Source organism: Engraulis encrasicolus, chromosome 8, assembly GCF_034702125.1.
Source record: "Engraulis encrasicolus isolate BLACKSEA-1 chromosome 8, IST_EnEncr_1.0, whole genome shotgun sequence".
Taxonomy (NCBI): Eukaryota; Metazoa; Chordata; class Actinopteri; order Clupeiformes; family Engraulidae; genus Engraulis; species Engraulis encrasicolus.
In genome coordinates, this window is record NC_085864.1 from 1,663,332 (window position 1) to 1,687,325 (window position 23,994).

At 42.5% G+C, this 23,994-nt stretch overlaps 1 protein-coding gene across 1 annotated transcript; it reads right to left on the reverse strand.

Moving 5' to 3' along the window:
• Positions 1-8,098: 8,098 nt before the first annotated feature.
• On the reverse strand, positions 8,099-23,397 carry LOC134454040 (TPA-induced transmembrane protein). The gene is made up of 8 exons (XM_063204792.1): positions 23,079-23,397; positions 22,241-22,324; positions 17,235-17,270; positions 15,100-15,235; positions 14,654-14,799; positions 12,806-12,876; positions 11,889-12,076; positions 8,099-10,310 (listed from the first exon to the last, which is right to left on the reverse strand). The coding sequence occupies exons 1-8, from the start codon at positions 23,148-23,150 to the stop codon at positions 10,285-10,287; spliced, it is 759 nt and encodes a 252-aa protein (XP_063060862.1). The 5' UTR covers positions 23,151-23,397; the 3' UTR covers positions 8,099-10,284.
• Between the last annotated feature and the right edge of the window lie 597 nt (positions 23,398-23,994).

Sequence of the window (23,994 nt, forward strand, 5' to 3'; positions counted from 1 at the left end):
CTTTGAACAAATACTCCCTTGACCTCAACATAAGCCTACCAATGCCCCCTTTAGTAGGCCTACTAAAAAATAGACTAGTGCCCCCCTCATATTCAACTCAGCACCGTCTGTCTCAGCTGTTTCCTACTAAACACCCCCCAAGGGCTCCCGCCTCCTGTAGAGCTGTAGAGCCTCTGTTGAGAAACACTTAAGTAGACAGATTACCCACACTATGGCAGCATTACAGAGTACAGCGATTTTGACTATAATAATCTTATCATAGGGGCTGTGTCTTGTAGTGAGGTTATGAAGCTGTGCTACAATGCAATTTAATTGCCATCCGGAGAATTACTTAATTAAACATGCAGTGTTAATTCAATTCTTAGAGAGTACTCTGAGCCTAAATTACACTCAGATGTTAAATCGTCTCTTTATCTTTGAATTTAACACAGCATTTCTTACTGCACACTAGCAAAACTGCTCCTATACCTTTAATTTTATTTTATTCTTATTATTCATTTCATGTTTTATCTTAATGTTTCCATTTTCTTTTACTCGAATTATGTCTTGTTTTTTTCTTTTTCTGTGATTTTTTTGTGAAGCACATTGAATTGCATCTGTGTATGAAATGTGCTACAAATAAACTTGCCTTGCCTGGCCTAAGGCTATCAAAACACATTATAAGAATGTTGCAATAACATATAGCCTACCTGGCTATACTACTATTGCTAGTTTGAATGGTCCTGCCCCCCGTCATGTAAGCTGTTTTCCGTGCCATCTTGATCACCCCCTTTAATCGGACCATCAAAGATTAACAATCGAGTGTAATCTGCAAATCTGCTTTAATGAGATTAGCTGAGCTCTTTGATTGGGCATAGATGCTACCGTCCAAGTAGACAGAAGAAAAACAAGTTTATTTCTTCCTTCACACCTATTGCTTACATTAGGCTAGATTTTAGCCTCTAGGAATAACACAAAACCACCTACTGTATCTATTCTTGGTAAGTCTGCAAATAACCATGGTCTGAAAATGCAGCACTATGGTCTGAAAATGCAGCACCAAGTTCAAGTTCAGTATCTGCACCTACGAATAATATTGTCTTTTATAGGAAAGGGGAGCTGATATGTTGTCATCATATTGTCTATCAGAATGTCATGTATATTGTAGCAGAGGATGCTCAGTTTTGGTTCGCTGTTTTGGCAAGGTGGGGAGGCTGAGACAAAGGAGCATCCCAATTTCAACTGACAATTATGACAGCCCTTGGGTTTTAAATTATTTTTGTTCCTACTGTAAAAAAATTATTTAGCATTAGCATTTAAAAATATTAATTAAAGACATTGATGGACACCCTTTGCCCCCTGTGTATGGGCTATAACTTGAGTAAATTTGGAGGCACAGAATATTTCTCTGAAGCTATTGTTAGGGTCCCTAAACCTAGACTGTGTACAGTCATGAAACCTACTTTACATTGCTTAATGAAAACAATCATGCCAATACAGAAACTATCATATTCATAATAACAGTCTCAAAGTAATCTCAAAGACTGTCTTGCAATGCTGGGCCCTCAGACTCACTCTAACTCCCTGCCCAGATGTTATTTCTGGGTTGGCACACTGAATTGCCTCCTGCATGCTGTTGCCTCACTCTCTGGTTCACAGTGGTCACAGGGGATGCGGGCTGGCTGCGTGGCTGGGTGGATTTGACGCAAATGACTGGTGTCGAATGAAGGACACTGGTGGCGGAAGACTGCTTGCATGGCATGGACAAAAGTCATTGGTGACGCATGTCAAGCCAATTGCCCTCTGTTCTCACTATTCCTATGTGTGAACCACTAACTCTCTGTTTCTCCCTCATGTAAAGGCCACTCATGTCATGTCTTGTTCTGAGGTTTTACTACCCACGTACTGCCTGTTTCCTTCTCATATCCTGCCTTGTTGTTCTTATGAACAATTAAATGTCTGTTTCTAACATATGTAACCCCACCAATGGCCACTAGTGGGTACTCAACAGGTCAAGGGTATTCAATTGAATGAATTAATAAAAGGAGGAGGCTGATGTGCAAAAATAATATCAATTTTATTAACAAACAAGAAAAAAAGAAAAAACAGAAAATTAAACAACTTAACAGAAAATAACTAAGTCAGCTGTGGCAAATCACGAGGGCAAGTAGACTCTACTGTGCTCACCCGACTAATGAATAAATACACTCACCCGTTACCCACACGGCAAGCTGGGCCAACTCCGGGCCGTACACTACACACTACAAGGGTTAACACCAGGGGGTTAGCCTGGTTACACAGCACGGCAAGCTGAGCCAACTCAGGGCTGTACACTACACACTACAAGGGTTAACACAAGGGTTAACTTGTTTACACCGCACTCAGGGAAGGAATCCCATACACTACACTCGTGAGGGGTGTACTACTAAGCCCCCTTTTCCAGCGACCCAGCCACAGCCTGACTAAAATAAATGATTATAACAAAACAAAGAAAAGACAGACATAAACACAAAGACTGGAGGTGGTTGAGGCGGTACCAAAATCAAGCGAGCCTGATATTCACGTTCTGACTATTGAGCTTCTTTCGAATTAAATCTCACAATAATTATATAAAAAAAAACAGTGGTTGCATTAACATCTGTAAAACAACACATACGATGCACAATCATTAATCTCACATCTTCATAGTCATTTAAAATGAGTTAAACCACAATGTGTAGATACAACTTAAACTACCTTGTTACTTTATGGTTTGCACTCTCGATTTCTGTCCAGGCCAGCACCAGGAAATGGTAGGGTAATTCTGTAGCAGCAGTAAAAACAACAACATGACCATTTCAGTAGAATGCACACAAAATGGCGCCAAGGCCACACAAACACATACACTTCAAGTAGATTAGCTTGACAGTAATAATCAGCATGTGTTGAACAGGCTCTTGCAAAAGGTAACATCTCACACAAATTACCTCTTTAAAGTCCAGTCCACCGAATGGAAGCTCTAAAGTGCCGAACCTTGATTAAAAGTTGGTTAAAACCTGCTGGGGTAAACGTTCAGATGGAGAAGATTTTCACCGCCGGCAGCTAAAGTGTAACGAGTGCTTCTCTCCTCGCGTTTGCCGCGAGTGTGTGGTTTAAAAGAACAAAGAAAATCAGAGCTACCAGGTCATGTGACCAGTGCAGAGATGCCAACCAATCGGGACCTAACTTAGATTTAAAGGGCCAGGGCAAGTGCCCGTCACACATATATTAAGCCATATGATGAATCACTAACTCTCTGTTTCCCTCATGTCATGCCTTGCTCTGCACCAAAGAGGTCTACTTCCTCTCACTTATGCTCTCACATATGACAGACACAAGTCATTGGTGACACTCGTCAAGCTTTGCTCTCCTGAAACACCAACTTTCTGTTTCCCCCGCACATCAAGCCTTGCTGTTCTTACGAACCACTGACTGTCTGCTTCCCCTTCACATCATGTCTTAGTTCTTATGAACAATTATCTGCCTGTTTCTCACTGTTAAGCCTAGCCTTTCTGATGAACTGCTTACCACTCATGTCATGCCTTGTTCTGCACCAATGAGGTCTTATTATCCACTAACTATATTTTCCCCCTACTCACGTCGTGCCAGTGAGGTCATAACAACTAACTGTGTTTGCCTATTATGTCATGCTTTCCACCAGTGAAATCATATTACCCACTTGGGCTACTGTCTGTTTCCCTGTCACGTTACGTCTTGCACTGCACCAGTTAACCTCTAAGGTGGACCAGTACATTTCCCCTCACGTCAAAAGCCTTGTTCTCCGCTAACCTCTGTGGCTAACTGACTAGTGATGTTTGATGAAATCCAAGGCAATGTTCTTCATTACAAAGCTTTTAATTAAACGTAGCTAGTTCATATTTTAACAGTTCAACTTTTAGGCCTGATGAAAGCCAATGCGTGGCCGAAACATGTTGGCAATGTTTAACTGTTCAAATATGAACTAGCTACGTTTAATTAAAAGCTTTTTAATGAAGACGAAGAGTGCCTTGGATTTCATCAAACATCTCTAAGTTAGTCTAACCTTCGCACTACTAAACAGAACGCCGAAGCCCTTTGACCTACACCTTCGTTTAGTGCAGCTAACTGACTAGTGTCAGTGGTGCTCCTCTGATGATTTACCTTCACATCAACTCCTGTTTTAGTGGAGATCAATATGAACGATATTTTATTATATTGTACTGTTATAAATTGTGTTGTATTATAAATATCTATAATAAATGATAGGTTCAATAATGTAATTAAAGGATAAATAATATTGGTCTTTGTAATGCCTATGATCTCCCGCCATATCTAATCAACCCTGTTTCTACACTAACTGGCCTTATTAGCAGCTAACTGCCTCTCTTCACTTTGGTGAGTGTTCCCCTCCTCTGCAGTCAATCGTGAGTTGTTATTGGATAAGCCAGTAATTGAGTGGTGCTGCAGGGAGCCAAGTCACTGGGATCCAAATTAAACCCATTCCAAGAAGGATTTAAAGGGTCACTCAGGCTATAGGGGTGGCTGGCACGGTATCAAGCAGTGACAGACAGTGTCAGACAGTGGTCTGCTGGTCTGTGTCTAAATGGGTTGTTTCGTAGAAATGAGACAACCAACCAGTGGGCTGTTAACATAGCCCTAACCCTAACTGTAATGCTAACCCTAACCCCTGACACATAGGAGCGGTTGGCAGCTCTGCTCAATGGCCATATCAAGTCAATGGGCCAATCTGTAGAAAGACTAAGACACATCGGTTGTGTGTGAAAGAGTATAGGAAGGATTTCTTTCCCTCTAGGAACAGACCCTGCTTATTTCCTACTCATTAGCTAGACTGAGTGGTCTTTGGAGAAGCTAAGACACTTCACTGTCAGAGCACATTACTAAGAAAGAGGGATACAGAGAACAGACCCCAATCAGTAGCCTATCATTCTTTCGCACTCAGTAGCACGAGAAGGTTGATTTCTGGTCTGTTGAACCAGGTGCCTCAATGTTTTCGTCACAGAGCACAGAAAACGGATAGCCTACAGTAAACGTAAGCCGAACTTAGTGAACAAATTTATATTTGTATAGGAAACATTCTGCTTTCAAACAACACAAACATTTTTCCGGAATCTATATAACCCAAAATACTGGCAATATTCTGTTTGAAAGCATAACACTCCCGGCATGTAACTGCACTCAATGCATTTCCTTCCTCCTCATCAACATGCAAACAAGAAAGGCCTTGCCCCTGACCAATGGAAGACATTGCACAACTATTAATTTACGTGTACAATGTATCTGTACAGCCCTAGCACTGATGATGTGAAAATAAATGCATAGTGATAAGCACTGCTATTCAAACACTTCTCCTTCAGGTACAAGGGGGAAAAGAAGGGAAATAACACTACCTAGTTTTTGTGTCCCAAAAACCTCATCAAGTTTCCGAAAATGTTTAGCTCTGTCAAGTTCACAAAGTCTCCCACTGCCAATAAGACAAATGTGTGTGGCCTGTTTTCTAGCAACGTGCTTTGCACTGCCAGTGAATTGCATTACACAGTAGGCTTACACATGGGCACTAAGACTTGTTTACATGGTATAGACAGGTGTCGTCGGCCACCTGGAGCTCAGACAGGTCTGGAGAGCAGCCAACCAGATCTCCTGGAGGGTAACCCCTGCTCTTGACCTGGGACAATAATGATTAGCACCTCTTAGTGTTAACAGCATAGGCAATGAAATTAGATTCATCCCTCGCCCTCTCCAAGGCATCCGCCAAAGTTGTGGCCCAAGGTAGGAGTGTGACGGGGCTGTACCATACTCAGGGACAGGGTACCTCAATCATGAAAGAGGATGGCGGGGGGAGGAATCAAACCTGCAACCCTAATGCCTGGTTTTCACCAGGGCCAATCATGATTAGTACCATAGTTTAGTAGGCAGGGTTGGCTACTAGTGTCTACAGTAGACTGACATGTCATCCATGTGGAAATATTTTTCTGTGCCATAGACAGTATGATACGTCTGTGATACAGTGGGCAAAGCGTGCAAAAAAAAACAGAATGAAATACGCGTAAAATGGTGGGCCACACACACGCACGATTGTGCATGCGTGCACGCGCGCACACATACGCGCACACACACACGCACACGCACGCACACAGACACACACACACAGACACACACACACACACACACACACACACACACACACACACACACACACACACACACACACACACACACACACACACACACACACACACACACACACACACACACACACACACACACACACACCTTAGCAACAGCCCTGCCAGGCTTCAATTTAACACCCAACCTCACTCAGCATGAGTGTCAGTAGAGAGGCCAATAGAGAGGCCAGGGTTGGCATTGGCAATAGAGAGGCCAGGGTTGGCATTGCCAGCAGGCCGTCCAGCGGGATTACAGGTGAGATCAGGGCAAGCAGGGCTTTCACAGCAGCAGGTAAACAGATTCATCTCCAGAGTTCAAGTGGCACAGAAGTCATCCAGTTCAACAAGATTGACTTTCATTGAGGAAAAGTACTGCCGTTTTGTTAACTTACTATAGCTCAGACAGGTCAATATTTTTCACAACGAATCAGAATTGAATGAGTTTCTCCTTTTATTTTCATGTTGGGGAGGGTGTTGGGCTGGGCCCCTGGAGGTCACAGGCCCAGCCCCGGTGCAAGCGCACCTGCTGAACCTGCTATATATGCGCTCATGAGCAGTGGAGCCATGAAACAGTTGTTACTACAGTGGTATACTATTACATTACACAGTCTTTGGCAATTAGCATTATCACTTGATCATCGCCATTCTGGTAATGGCAAATTTACAGGATCAAAGTGGCCAGAACTTACTACAACAGATGAAAGCACATTATATATATAAACCACCTACCACATTTTCTAGATCCCATGAAAAGATAAAGATTTTGGGTAACACTTTATTTTAGGGATACATCTATTAACACTTATACATACAATTTGCCAGTATAAGTAACGTATAAGGCATGTACAAAGCAAAATCAAACATTTGTTAGGTATGTATTTGCAAATGTCTTGTTCATGCACAATAAGGGATTTATTACCAATTTAACCTGAGTAAGGACCTAGTAGGCCTTAGCGTTTGCTTAGTACATGCTTTACAAGTTACTTATGCAGGCATTAACATTGTATGTATTAGTGCTAATAGATGTATCCCTAAAATAAAGTGTTGCACTGGGAATGTACATACAGTGATTTCCAAAGTTGCTTTGCCATGAATTGTATAAAGTATTTATGTTTGGGAGTTTTATAATATGAAACAATCTTTCATAAAATGCACAACATAGCCTCTCCAATCATGATACGCAGTAATCACATGTATCTGATATCGGGTAACCTCACAAGTATTTGATACCAGGTAACTGGTGCGCTATTGGGAGTAGGAAAATAGAACATCAATTCTGACATGAAAAAGATGATAATGAGTCATTTATAGGCCCCATGCTTTTCTATGATGGGTTTCCAAGAAAATGATGACACCAGATCACTGTCATGGATACCATTACGCACAGCCAGGCCCTGCTAAGTTGCCCCTGCGATGTCTGGCCTGATCCACGTCTCCTGTTCACTGGTAAAGGATTACCACCATTCAAGGAAGCTGATTGACTGACACGAACCAATTAACGGGGGTCCTAGTGTGCACGGCATCGTCTCTCTAATGGCGTGGTGTAAGTAATACCCTTGGAGGGTGCCTCTTGCAGATAGGTGGATATTCAGGAAGTGTGTCAGGATTCCTTTAGGAGGGAAGTCCTTTCCAAGAGAATAAGTGATAGTTCCATGGTATTCTTCATGATTACAGGAGACAGTTGCTCATCCTCCATATAGCCTGATATATGCAGTAGCCAGTCCTGTAGACTTATACAGATATATATTTTATTTACATCAGCTATTGTATACCATCTGTATTTGTATTAGTTATGATGGCCAACATGTCAGAAAGCAGATTATGACCATTCTACGCTGTACAGTAGGATCTGGGTTCACTCTAACTGTAACTAACTGGCTGAAGCTCAGATAAAAGGTGTTACTAACTGTTGGAAACTGAGAAATAACAAACCACAATTAGAAAAAAACATACACAATTTATTGCAGGTCGGTTTGGATTCAGGCTTTAGAAGCCAGCAAAGGAACAAATATCAAACACATAGGCCAAACAGACAGAACACACACTAAATGCGCATAAAGGTAATGTCATATGTAAAACAGGCCCATTCAACAACAATAATACTAAAACAAATGTGAACATGTCGTTTTAAAAAAGCATTTTGGAAATTGATTTAAATGCTGTGCCCTTCCTACCGTGACACCAACTTGCCATTTTACTGCATGATAACAAATAACACCATGGGAGTTCAGAGCAACCTTGAACTCTCAGTGTGTTTCAATGTGTCTTGTCTGGTTACACAAGCATTTTTTCTGCAGAGTTGTCAAATTGAACTGTTGTGCTGCAATATTATTACAGCATAGCTGACACAATTGGCAGTAAGGCGTTTGTAGCAAATGATGTTGGATTAAAATCGTGCTGACCATCATAAAGCCACAGAGGTCTCATTTACTTAAGATCTAAATGTAAATATATCTTTCATTCAAGTAGCATGTAATAATACAATTTAACACACAGTGCAAAATGACATTTGTTCCACATTCACATTCAGGCAAATGATCCTGCACACACATTAAAAAAAATCAATCACAAGGGTCAATGTGTCTAAAAATCCTCTTTCGAATGCTGTGAAAGACACCATAATGGCATTATTACACTTATAATACAAAATTGGGCAGCTGTGGCCTAATGGTTAGAGAAGTGGTCTTAAAGATCAGAGGATTGCAAGTTCGAACCCTACCCATACTTTTTCCATCTATGGCTGAAGTCCTCTTGAGCAAGGCGCCTAACCCCACATTGCTCCAGGGACTGTAACCATTACCCTGTAAATAACTGTAATTCACTTTGGATAAAAGCGCCAGATAAATGAAAAGTAATGTAATGTCATTAATACATCCAACATTTTAAAACGGACATTAGTTTACCGCACAAGGGTTCACAAATCAGCATTTGGTTGTTTAGTCTGTCAATCCCACAGCTTTGCCTGGCCATACAGCAAAGGATTTCCACAGCTACCTACAGCGGCAAAACAGATATCCAATGGAGTCCAAACACCACCTAGTGGCCAATGTCAGTACTACAATACTTGGGTTTGGGGGGAGTATAAAAATAGCTGTATGCACTATGGAAAAAAAACATTAAAATACAATTCTGTACAATACAATACATTAAAAACTAAAATGATCAAATCTCACTCCCATATTTCTCACATGTAATTCAATGTTACAGCATAAAATCTTCCAATCCAAAAGCGTGGGGTGTGTGGCTGACCTTTTGACATAGCGACCCCAGAAGGCATGTGCTTCTCCCAAGTCAGTCCAGCTGGGTTGCCATGGCCACATGGGTATCAAAACATTCTGAGCCGAGCCCCACTCCACCAGAGCTTCATAGTTCAGTGAAGAGAAATTCAGCGCTGGCTTATCAAAATACATTCTCTATCCAGCACCTGTGTTGACACAATGCTATCGACATATTCCCACACAGACGTCTGGAGGGCACTGATAATCTCAGGGAATGCAGGACAAAAGAAAGAGGGATAGACGGAGAGAGGGATAGAAAGAGAGAGGGGGAGAGGTACAGTATACTGAGATACTGTAGGTCAGTGAGAGAGACGCAGAAATGAACAGAGAGAATAAGAGAAAGCAGGAGAGAGAGGGAGAGAGAGAGAGAGAGAGAGAGAGAGAGAGAGAGAGAGAGAGAGAGAGAGAGAGAGAGAGAGAGAGAGAGAGAGAGAGAGAGAGAGAGAGAGAGAGAGAGAGAGAGAGAGAGAGAATAAGGTAAGGCTGTGAGGTGAAGTCAGTTTGGGCATGTTCTGGAGTGCATGTGTTTGCTTTGTGCGCGACTGTTTGCAGATCCTCATGCATAATCCATATAGTTCACAGACACAGCCATACATAGTGACAGTGGTTGTTATCAGTGTGTGACACACACACACACACACACACACACACACACACACACACACACACACACACACACACACACACACACACACACACACACACACACACACACACACACACACACACACACACACACACACACACACACACCTATCCATCACACACTGCCTCTGCCACCACAGCAAGGGGAACTTGAGAAAGGCTGGTTCCTAATACGCTGCCTGCCATGGCCTCAGGCTGCATCAAGTCGTGCACGTGGCGCCCCCATCTGAAACAGAAACACATCAACAAAACATGGCTAAATAAAGATGAGTTTTACATTATTTTGTCCACGCATGGAAATGTGTAACAACAGCCGTGTAAACTAGGCGCCATAATTTCCGGCCAATAAACCACACAGACTCAAATGAAGACAGAAAAGTTAATTGCACATAATGCACATAATACGGAATATCAGACCTGTGCTGACACAATATTCTACCCAACGACTGGTCCAGGCCACGGTCCTGTCCCGAGTTGACTACTGCAACTCACTCATGACAGGTCTACCTGCTTGTGCGCTAAAGCCTCTGCAGATGATCCAGAATGCGGCGGCACGGTTGATTTTCAATCAACCCAAAAGGACCCATGTTACTCCTCTATTTATTGAGTTGCACTGGTTACCGATCGCCGCCCGGATCAAGCACAAGGCACTGACCCTTGCCTACAAAACCATCACAGGAACGGCCCCAGCTTATCTGAAGGACCTACTAACGCCTTATGTTACTGGAAGAGAACTGCGCTCATCCAGCACAAGCCGTCTGGCTCTGCCATCCAGTCAAGATTGTTCTCCGTTGTGGTACCCAAGTGGTGGAACAGTCTCCCAGAGGCAGCAAGACTGAGCACATCTCTTGCAGCTTTCAAGAAACAACTAAAGACATTCCTCTTTCGAGAGAATCTACTAGACTAATGCTTGAACTGGCCTTGCCCCAGGGCAGACTCCTGACATGATGTTTAGTTTAGTTTAGTTTAGTTTGTGAGTGTGTGTTTGTGTCTGTGTGTACTCCTTATTTACTCTTTATATTTAAACAAAAAAAAAAAAACTAACCCCTCTTTGCAACTGCACTTGTTGTTCTGTATATCTCCTGTGCACTTTGTATTTGCTTGTGATGTTGGCTTGATTATGTCCTCTTTTGAAAGTCGCTTTGGTTATAAAGCGTCTGCCAAATGCAATGTAATGTAATGTAATGTAATGTAATACGGGCCACATCTATGCACAAGCCGTAGGACGTCACATCCTCAAAACATAAGGGGCCTATACTACAAAGCTGCTTCAGGATAAGTTAAGGTTAAGTTAAGAGGTAAATCATCTAATAGAAGAGCCTGGAGTCCTCATTTTTTAAGAAAAGTTCTTAGATGATAGATGATGTAATAGATGATTTACCTCTTAACTTCACCTTAACTTATCCTGAACCAGCTTTGTAGTATAGGCCCCAGCTCTGGCGCTAACTCCCTTCACTTTGTGCTTGTCACATAAAAATCTATACATCAGTTGCATTGTGGTAGAAGCCACTGACTGGGGCAGATTACTTCATGGCCCCCTGAGCCAGACAACAGGATAACAAGACAACAAGTTGCCTATCAGCCATTTCCTCTTTGGAGATGAGGGTAAGGAACTGTGTGAACCATCACATTATAAAATGAAACTGTATTACTGTATTACTACCTTGTGGGGATATGGGTACTTTCCCATATTCCCCATGAATTCCCCATTTCTCATGAATTTCTCTCTCCCTCTCTCTCTCTCTCTCTCTCTCTCTCTCTCTCTCTCTCTCTCTCTCTCTCTCTCTCTCTCTCTCTCTCTCACCCTGTATTGTGACGGAGGTGGGCAGTACGCGTTGTGGGTCGTCTGCTTCCGAGTCCATGTCCTCTTCGTAAAGGTGCTGCCTCAGGACGTTGGACACCATCTCTGAACTCAGGGTGTAGCGCACCAGCTGATCTGAGTCCAGCGGCATGCGGAACTGCAGGCAGAAGTCTATGATGAGGCTGCCGGGCCTGTGAAGGCGGAGGGGTTTCAGAGAGCAGGAGTTAACAAGGGACGATGCAAATAAAGGCTAAAAAAACCAAACTTAAAAAATAAGAGATGTGTGTGTGTGTGTAAGAGTGTGTATGTAAGTGTGTGCATGCATGTGGAAATAGTGGATGCATTTACATATTTACATGCAGGACGATATGTGTTGATCCTTCAGTACATATGACTTTGTATGTGTTCACATTTAGGTTTGTCTTTGTGTGTGTACGAATTGAAATATTTATCATATAGAAATACATACATTTGACTGTGCATGTATTGGTGAAAGACTTCAGCGGGTTAACATTGTATGACAGTAAAGAGGAGAGCAGTGGATGGAAGAAATACAGAAAGAGGAATCTGTTCCACAGAGTTTATGGTTGGTCATCTGTATGTGTGTGAGTGTACAGAATTATGTAGCGGCCGGGGTGTGTGTGTGTGTGTGTGTGTGAGAGAGTGAGAGAGAGAGAGAGAGAGAGAGAGAGAGAGAGAGAGAGAGAGAGAGAGAGAGAGAGAGAGAGAGAGAGAGAGAGAGAGAGAGAGAGAGAGAGAGAGAGAGAGAGAGAGAGAGAGAGAGAGAGAGAGAGAGAACAGAATGAAAGAAACAAAAGGGGTTGTAGGAGGTAGGTACACTTGTGTTATGGTAAATGTTACATGATATTTCTGGACCGCATACACTGAGTTTACTGCGTATATTTGTGTTGCCATCTCACCTTAATGTTTTGACCCGGCTGGTATTGAAGTACCGAGCGAGAGCATGGGAGGAGGTGTAGACTTGATTTAGCTAAAGGAAAGATAAACACAATTAAGAAATTATAAGAGAAAGAGAAAAAAATTACCACCATTTTCCTTTGTTCTGAAACACCTTGAACAGCAGAAACATTGCCAGGGGAATTCCAATTCCACATGAGAAACCAAACACACACACACACACACACACACACACACACACACACACACACACACACACACACACACACACACACACACACACACACACACACACACACACACACACACACACACACAGAGAGACAGACACACACACAGACACAGACACACACACACACACACACACACACACACACACACACAGACAGACAGACAGACAGACAGACAGACAGACAGACAGACAGACAGACACACACACACACACAGAATGTTCACAAGGCGTCAAATTCCTAGAAGGAAGTTTCTGACTTTGTACAGACGATGGCACACACTCATGTGAGAATGTGAGAGGAGCTTCATGGGAACTGTAGCGGGTGAACTGCTTTTCCTCCTTTTCTTCCCCTATCTTCCCTCTTTTCTTAGATTCCCCAACCTCGGCACCGGAGGCCTTCTAAAAATATAGCATCTTAACATAGGCAGCTTTATTTAGACCTTGACACCATTCATACTCTCAGGCATTCAATACAACGAATATTCACAGAACGAATATTTACTGCTCTCTAATAAAAAAAAACAGAGGGTGATGACCGTCTGAAATGTGGATAAGACAAGGTGTCAGATGTTTCAAAATTAATAGACATCTAATTACAGTATGTGAAAGAGTAATTATTAATGTGATGAATTGTGTATGACTATACAGTATATGACTCCATGACCCCACCATTATAAGTTGTTCAATGAGTCTCCACCATTTATCTAATTTGGTCAAAAATCTCTAAAACAACTGTAAAAACAGCTTGCCGTGCCAAACATGATGGTGCGCCAGCAAACAGTTCATAGTCCCACTGAAGAAGCTGGTCCAATGGCAACACACAGGGAGGACAGAAATGGAGGAAAGGAATTCAAGGAGAGGCTTAAATGATAGCGGAAATGGACTCTGCCTAAAATATCCACACAATCACGATGCAGTTGCTCAGAAAATTAAAGTATTGTATTAAGATAAGATAAGATAAGATAATCCTTTATTGTCTCTACAAGAGAGATATTTTGCTCGGGCATGAGCGTGTGATATAATACCAAAAAGAAAAACAGTACAGTACAGTAGTCAGACAGATAATAACATGTACACTAAACAAGGAAACATGTAAACAGACAGCTGTTGTTGGCCAATCATCACAACATTCGTCCAGGATACTGCAACCAAATATATTGCATGCAACCATATTGCACAGACCCCTATCAATAAGGACACCCCCTCCCACACACACACATACACACGCACACACACACTAAGACCTACTATTTAACAGTTTAATTGTATTGTACTTCTACTGTTTGTGATTACACTTAACCAGTGTACTACCTACCATCAGTACTATCTACAATAAGAGGTTTGATTTGTGCGCAGCTAGTTTCGCGCAGTCAGGAGAAAACAAAAATTTAGAACCCATGTATACAGTGCAGTTATACTACAGGCGATTGCACAAATGCATTGTGAAGTGGCTGCATAATAGTGGATATGTGAGCATGCTAATGTGAAAAGAGATCATAGGACTGCATAGCAATCGAGCCCCAGGCTCAAGGGGAATTGGGTCCCGGAATGTCCCCATTACATTGTACTGGGGGGGGCTTTCAGATTACCTTGACCCGGGCCTGGCAACATACAGTACCTTGTTTTGCAGGCGTATGGCATGCTCGTGGAGAGTGGCGTTGTCCTTGGTGAAGTTCTGGTTGACCATGCTCACACTTCCACTGAAGACGCGCAGCACCACGAAAGAACTCACATCAAACTTCTCATCCGGATCACTGTAGATCACTGTAATAAGCATACAGGATAATAACTCACTTACTACATTATGATTACGATTTACAAGCAAGTTAACAGAAAGGACATGGCAATTTTATGTACACAAAGACCATAAGCACTTCTACATGGTCATTAAAATATTGCTACTCCCGTTTTGCACTCCTACCCAATCTCTTTGCCCCACCAATTTCCTGTCACATCTTCACTATCCTGTCATAATAAAGGCAGTAAAATTACCCCCCCCCCAAAAAAAAAAAAAAACTCAACAACAACAACAAAACAAACAAACACAGTACTCCAAAACAGCACCTGTGCTGAGATAGATGGAAAGGATTATAACGAGGATGAAGACGCCCAGGAGGATGAGGAGGACCTTCCATAGTTCCAGTTCTTTCCACACTTTAGTGTTGAACCGCTTCTTCACTTTTTCAAGAGCACTGTCACGCTGAAACACAAGACAAACTCAGCATATGAACCATGTCAGACACGCTCACTATATGAACCATGTCAGACATACTCACCTTTAAGGCTGGATTAATGCACAGGCTAGATATGGCTGCAGCCTAGGGGCCCCCAACTGCCAGGGACCCATCAATAAACCAAATGGATTTGAAAAATAGCATAATTGTGATAATACACTGTATCAAATAAATGTATCTATCATATTTCATGGATTGTGAAATTTAGTTAATACCCCTCTCCACTAGTTGGCAAATATCCTTTATTCTTGGGTTAGAATTATGATGCCGTCGATGTAGTTTTGTTGTAGAATTTCCATCCCATGGGGGGCCTACAGCAAGCTGTTGCCTAGGGGCCCCTGACAATCTTAATCAGACACTGCTCAGCATACTAACCGTGTCAGACAAGGACACCATACAATGTGAACCAAATAGATTAAACAAATGAGCCACCTGACTTGTGTAAACATCCTTAACATGTTAAGGACATTTCCACACACTTCACTGGGTGTTAGTACTGTCTTGAGTCAGATAAACTAGAGCATGCGTAGTACACTGTAGAAAAGTGAAAGGTGTATTGGCTCACATAAACGAGTAGCCTACATTGTGCCAAACTGAAACCGCAAGCTTAACAAACCACCAAGCCTGATGTGTTGTGTCACTTTGAATAGGTCACAGAGATACATAGACAGGATAAACAACCTATTTTATGACCTCTCTAAATGGCACAGTTAAGAAGTTCAATGACTCACTAGATATTTGGCATGACGGCGGTTTATGGCCATTGTGTGTGGAAGGGTAGGGTGTAGTGTGGTGGCGTGAAAGGGAAATTGTGAAATTGTGTCTGCGCTCTGTGTTTTGTGTTGCCAGTGGGTGCCGCCGAAATAAGAACAGCATTTTCATCTAGCATTGTCCAGGGGGAAGGTTGCCATGCCATCTCTTACTCTTGTTTACTGCTTCATTCAGTCATGTTTTAACACTGGTGCCAATAACTGTGGAGGCCATAATGTGGGGGTTGATTGATTGCAGATGTGTGATGCGTGATGATATTGATGGCAACTTCTCACTTTTTCCAGGCAGGAGGAGGAACATGGTGTGAGGTGGTTTGCGAAATAGTGCCGTTCGCCACGACCTCTGCCATGACCTTCCGGCATAGCTCCTGTGGGCAACGTGTGGGGCGGCCATTTACAAGAAGTTCAAGGAGGAAACAAGTTTCCCTTCACTTTTTTTAAAATTGCACTGTGCTGTACTGTCTGACACATAAATGAGTTTACCCTATGATCACCCTGCCCATTATTAATCATCTGTAGTTCCTACTTTTATATTACACTTAGCTGGCGCTTTCATGATGCTTTAAGTCAGTGTTTCCCAACCAGGGGTACGTGTACCACTAGGGGTACGCGAGCACACCTCAGGGGGTACGCGGAAAAATGTAATAATAGCAAATATACTGAGTGTAGTCACATTTGGGATAGAGGAACAGAGCATGTGTGAGGGCGAGGGGGTACTCATCATATGACAAAATGGCTTAGGGGGTACTCAGGACAAAAAAGGTTGGGAAACACTGCTTTAAGTCATAAAATAAACACACAATGGTATAAAAATTGTTGACATCTCCATACACTTCAGTGTGTTACTTTGTTGAGCCAGGTGAGTAAGTGTATATCGAAGTAGACTGTAGAATTGCTCAAGGTGCATTGGCTTACATGACAACAATTTGTGAAACGACTTCCGCTGTGGCACACTGAAACCACAAGATTTACAAACCACCGAGCCTGGTTATTAGTAACCTTGAGTTCTCTGTGGGGCAGAGTAACTATTTGGCTTAAAGGCTTTATGGACAGAGGTCCACACATGCGCAAGGTGTTTTATGACCACTTCAAATTGCTTGGATGTTTTTCAGGCAGATAACTAGAGGAACTGTGATAGCATGCCGATAGTGTGGATAGAGAGTAGGTTTGGTCAGTGCAGTGTCTTTCTGTTTACCTCTGTCACCTGAATGTCCCCAGTCTCCACAGGAACCTGTATGAGAGAGAGAGAGAGAGAGAGAGAGAGAGAGAGAGAGAGATAGAGAGAGAGAGAGAGAGAGAGAGAGAGAGAGAGAGAGAGAGAGAGAGAGAGAGAGAGAGAGAGAGAGAGAGAGAGAGAGAGATCAATAGTGTGAGATAAAGAAAGACAATGGGAGATAAAGAGAGGGGGCGGGGTGAGGCATACAATTGGGATTCTTTCTAGTTGATTCACAGTTTCACCAACCCGAAAGTACCTCACAATCTGTTTCACCTACACTGTAAAAAATGCCCGTTGAAATTATGGCGAAAAACTGTCAAATTGCAACAGTCAATGACCGTAAATTGTAAAACAGTTTATATCTGTACTAAATACGGCAAGCTACTATTGAGTCAAAAAGCGCTACATAACTTTATTTTTGACAAGTGTCATATGTAGAAAATACTGGACTGTTCTCTGTAAACTAAAATATTGGAAAATACCGTTAAGTGAGATTAACTAGTCAAGAAACGGTACATAACTTTATTTTTCACTGGTGTCAATATGTAGAAAATACTGAACTGTTCACTGAAAAGAAAATATTGGAAAATACCGTTAAGTGAAGATGAAGTAGTCAAGAAACGGTACATGACTTTATTTTTCACTGGTGTACACATATGTGCACAGCAAATTTGTCAGAGTTAGATTGATCTGAGTTAGACTGGTGTTCAGCCAAAATCTAAACATCAAGAGTTGCAGCAACACTACACAGTGTATCTGTATCTTCATAGTAATCTGAAAAAGTCTACCTGGGACAGTAATCCCTTGATTCAGTCTCTTAGAAGTAGCCCAGTCTATTTGAAACTGTCATTCTAACCCATCCAAATCAATCTGTCAATCAATTCCGGACCTCACCTGAGTGCTAAGGGCTGTCATGCAATGATTAACTGCCTGCACCTGCCAAATGCTTCATCACTCGGGTCACATGGTTCACTTGAACATGTATTTTAACAGGGACTGTTGCATTGTACTGCTCACTAGTTGCTAGCTAGCTAGGTGGCTGGCTGGCTGTAAGGCCGGCCGGCCGGCTGGCCTGGCCTGGCCTGGCCGGCCCGGCTAGCAGGTCACGTTGTAAGGGTGGCTGCATGGCTTGCTAACTAGCTTGTTTGTTAGCTTGCTTGCCCTGCTAGCTTTGGCCTTCATTTTCCTTAAAGTGGTAGTTCGCTATTTTAGACATTAAGCCCTGTTTGTTTGACTTCTGGGGTGAAGTAGAGATGTTCTCATCACAATTTTGACATTTGGTGCTGAACGGAGCATTTGGGTATCCAAGACTGCAGCCCCCCCACCTTTACATTGACTTCAATAGAGCACTCAAGCAATCGATTATAAAATGGCATTTAACATTTGTTTGAGAAGACATGAAACTCACCGTGTGGTCAGTGGTAGACAGCGATAAATTGACCCGAAAATTGCAGCGAAATATGCCTTCTAACTGTTGTTTAGCATTTGGCGGACCTATTTTTCCCCAGACGCCGTTGAATAGCAGTAGACATCCAGCCAGTAGGTAGCGATAGTGTGTTGTTTAAGTAGACATCAAGGAGCGAGGTAGAACGGCTATCTTTGAGCGGGGACTGGCTACAAAACTACAGCTTGCATACAAACCATAGATTGTAACGTAAACAAACGCACCCCCATTTCCGGTCGCGCGGAGTAATACTAGTCAAACCAATACAATCAATGAAGACGGACAATAATGAATATATCTTCTCTGGAAGCGTATTTCGCGGTGATTTTCGAGCCAACGTATCGCTGCCCACCTCTGACCACTCTGTGAGTTTCATGTCTCTGCAAACGAAAGTTTAATGCCATTTTATGATCGATTGCTTGAGTGCTTCATTGGAGTCAATGTAAAGGTGGGGGGGCTGCAGTCTTGAATACCCAAATGCTCCGTTCAGCACCAAATGTCAAAATTGTGATGAGAACATCTCTACTTCACCCCAGAAGTCACACAAACAGGGCTTAATGTCTAAAATAGCGAACTACCACTTTAAGGTTATTTTCAGGCCTTTTTTTAAATAAAGAATGCATTTGCATACCCTTCATTGATGATACTAGACTGGTCCACCTCCCTGCACTAGACAATCTGGCAATTGGTTCATTTATTTAGGTATCTAATTAGGTTGATGTTTATCGGACTCCAGTGAGTAGAATCTGTCCAATCAGTTGTCTGTGATTGCAACTCTATAATTGGACTCACCTGAGTATAATCAGTCCAATCAGTTGTCTGATTGTAACTCTATAATTGAACTCACCTGAATATAATCCATCCAACCACTGCTGCCATAATTTTACCGTAAAATGTAAAAATGAAATAAACCGTTATTTATTTAACGGTAGGCTTTGGCAACCACTGCTGCCATAATTTTACCGTAAAATGTAAAAAGGAAATAAACCGTTATTTATTTAAGGGTAGACTTTGGCAACCACTGCTGCCAGCAGTTTACCGTAAAAACAACAGTTCTTTTTTTACTGTGTAGTTTGAAAGACCCTGGTGGCAAATTGAAGACCATTGCGAATGAATCTAGGACTTTGTGTGTTTATTGTAGTAGCAGGAGAGCATTGTATATTGTAGGAGCATGAGCATAGTAGCAGGAAAAACTCAGTTCTGAATTGCTGTATTGCTGCAGTTGTTGAGGAGATAGAGCTGAGGGCTTCAGAGGACTCTGGCCTCACTTCAACTGCCTAACAGGAAGGACAACGAGGCAGTTTGTGCTCGTCATGGTGCATCCCTCACGAAACACACACAGACACAGACAAGCACACATGCACGTGCACCTGAACACGTCACGCACACACCCACACCGCACACACGCACGCATGCACGCACGCATGCACACACGCACGCACGCACGAACACACACACACAATTGCACCCACACACGCGCTCACACACATGCACACACACTTCCTAAACTACAAGCAACCAGCACTCTGCTGCTTTCTCCTACAACAGCCAGGGGTGCCAACAACCAAGGCCATTCCCCATTCATCCATTTGGCCCATCTGTAAAACAGACATACAACACATCCTCCACGTACTGCGGATGAGCTTGAAACAATATCTTGACCTGGCATGAGGACATACCGTAGAGCCCTCAGGGAGGGGCAGCTTCAAGTTGACTTTTTAAGTGCAACGAGCCAACTGAAACTAAATACTCTCTAGGAAATGTTAAATTGACTCTCTAAGTGTTGAACTAATACTTATTACTGTGTACATGGGGCATGGGTCACGCTTGCCTGGCTACCACCATCCCTAACAGCTGTTTGTCTTTTTTTCATTTACATTTCATTTCACACACCCTCAGCTCTTTGCGATGTTAAAATGTGTCATGTGGCAGAGTGGCAGAACCTGTTTAGTTCACACAGGATCTCTGACCTCCTTCGCTTTGCACTTTTTTTTAAAGTCATCATAAATATAAACACAAGTGACTGCCTTACAGTACGGGCTTCTCACAAACACGCCGTCTGCTGCAATGGAATGCATGCTGTTTCCCAATACCATTGACACTGATATGGCACATGGTACGGTTTCGCCAGCCCTTCGACATAAGTCTAACAACATCTTTAGTATGAGCTTTTCTTTCAGTTATGTTCGTTTGTGCTGTTTTTAATGGTTAAAGGGAAGTGTAAGTGTTGCCCCATAATGCACTGCTGAAATAGTCATTGAAAAGTTTACCTACAAGTATTATGATATAACACTGTCTCTTAAGCAAGGCACTACGACCTGGTCATTGCCATTCTGGTAACAGCAAATGTATAATGCCGTGTCTCAACGTGATAAACATCACTATTATTGTCTGATGTGCATTCATAAACACATGCTTCAATGGAAAGCATTATGTTTCTCCACACCATTAGTGTAAAAACTATACACTTGACCAGCATTCAACACAAGCTGTAAAAAATCTTCAGACTTTTTCTTTCAGTTAAGTTTGTAGACGACACACTTTTTGCTTTATGTTTAAAGAGATGAGTGTAGCAGCTAGTAGAAGCGTGGTGTGACCACAGTGGTCATATCACAAGTCAACAAACTCTGCGAGCTTTGCAACCAAGAGCACGAGTGTAATGGGTTGACCATTAACCTGACGCAACATGTGACTTCACACTGCCACCGTTCTTGTCTAGCAGTCTAGTCTAGCAACAGGCCATGAGAGCAAGAGAGAGAGAGAGAGAGAGAGAGAGAGAGAGAGAGAGAGAGAGAGAGAGAGAGAGAGAGAGAGAGAGAGAGAGAGAGACTGCTTCTATCATTTTCTGCAGACACTCAGCATGGAATGTCACATCATGGGAACCAGACCATGAATGGGTGGACATCATTCACACACTAGATCCAAACAAAGTCAAACAAACCCCAACACACACACACACACACACACACACACACACACACACACACACACACACACACACACACACACACACACACACACACACACGCACACACACGCACACACACGCACACACACCAACACACACACACGTCCACACACACACACGTCCACACGCACACACGTCCACACGTCCACACGCGCGCGCGCACACGCGCACACACACACACACACACACACACACACACACACACACACACACACACACACACACACACACACACACACATACACACACACAAACACACACACAACAGTGGATCTTGTCAGTTATGTTAATTGCTGGAGTTTGTTGAGACTTGTGTGAATTTGAAAGAGCAGGGTAGACCAGACTGACCGATTATGTAAGGACCTATAAATAACTCTCAATGTTTGTGTGTTTAAAGGAAAGTGGCTATGTCCGCATTATTTTGTCCAAGTCTCAGATTCTCTTTTTACCCCTTTTTGGCATGATCTGGAAAAGTCTATGGATAAATCTCAACGTGAATATGTATAATACTGGATGCATATTGTCAGGGACAGATGTCAGCTGTCAATCCAATACACCACTATGCAGACTTACCGGTTCGATTTCTGACAGGAAAGGGGCATCCTCAGGTATTGCAGCTGCATTGTGGCTTGAATAGCCTCCGTTCCCCGAAGCCACCTAGAATTCACAATGATTTTATTTCTTATTCAAAACTATGCAAAATCTGGAGACAAAAACAACTGGCACATGAGCAGGCCATAACTATTTCACTACTTCAGCCTACTGTGTATTATAGGATAGGCTGCAGACAGGATAACACTTTTTAAAATTTAGAAACAAATAAACACATCTGCCTAAATATATAAACACATTTCAACTGATAAGCACTGCAGGCAATCGCAGTTATCACCTGTGTCCACCTCATGTACACATCTGCTCTTCTGAAATAGGGCTATAGTTAACACTTAATGTAGGCTACAGTCACTGTCTGTGGCCATGGGGAATGTCCTTCATGTTATCTCCTGTTTAGACTTAACTGGGACTTAATTTAAAACTTTAACTTTGTTGCAAATGGTATTATATAATTCCATGTGGTATGCATACAGTGCCCTAAAGCTTAACTCAACCAGATACTGGCCTGCGACAGTCATTGCAATGCAGTTGATAACATGTTGTCAACATTCATTTGCCAAATTCCCTTATTCGCCAAGTGGCACATCCGAACACGAGATTCCAGGTCACTGAATGAAATATGACTTTTTAACGTTTAGTGCCAAATGTGAAGTTGCCGGACGTCCCACTGGCTGCGCAAAGGCAGAGAGAAGTGCAATAAAACGACAACTAACGAAAGTACGTACAGGTATGACAGGAAAGTGCTGTAAATAAAGGCGATGACATGTCGAATGAATGAAATGTTTAAACTTGATCTTACCGTTGTCTTGTCGTCTGTTTCGTCCGAAATATTATTGTTATCGGTGGGCTGTAATTCCACAACGACACTCATAATTCCAGTGTCTCAGAGAAGATTACAGTTGAGAGGAAAACGCCTTTTCCCAAACACCCGGAACTTGGGAACTTGACACCAGCATTTAGGGAAACCTGCAACACCTGAGGCGCGACGTAACACTATCCAGAAGTCGGTCCGAGTGATCGTCTAATATGAGAAAACTACATGGTTTCGTCCCTTTATTGCTTAAGACCCTCCCGGGTGATCATCACAGCCGCATGTATATTGAGCAACAAAGACAAGAGAAAGCGAAAACAAAAGACGTGATCTGAAGTAGACCCAGAAGTGGCTACGTGTCTGGTAAGAATGCCGCAAGTTCATACAATAGCACGGGCTTCAAAGGGAACATAATGTTTTTGTAGCCTATATTCAGTAGGCCACAGCAATGCGCTTAGTAGACAACAGTCTAATATGGATGTATTTACCCTAGCCTAATTGAATTGAAAAATAAAACAACTTGATCCAACAGTTTTGCCATGGATGAATGGTATGCGATAATTAATAGTTTATAGGCCGACAAACTTTTGTGGGGCTGAGGGTGAAAATAACACCGACAACAATTATTTAATACCGCTCTATCCCCCAAATTTGCGCACCAAAAGGCGCATGGGCACCCCAAGCCTGACTCCACATTCCCACGTACTGTGACCGCCCTCTGCTGGGCAACATGCACATGGAGGGTTAAGACAGGTGCACACCAGGATAGACTCATCCTGATAAATGAATATTCAGATTCACAGTAATAAGAAGTAGCCTTAAAACGAATAAAGGGAATATGGCGATATGACTTTGCCAACAAGCAATGTTTCCAAATAACCAAACAATAACTTTGTATGATGCA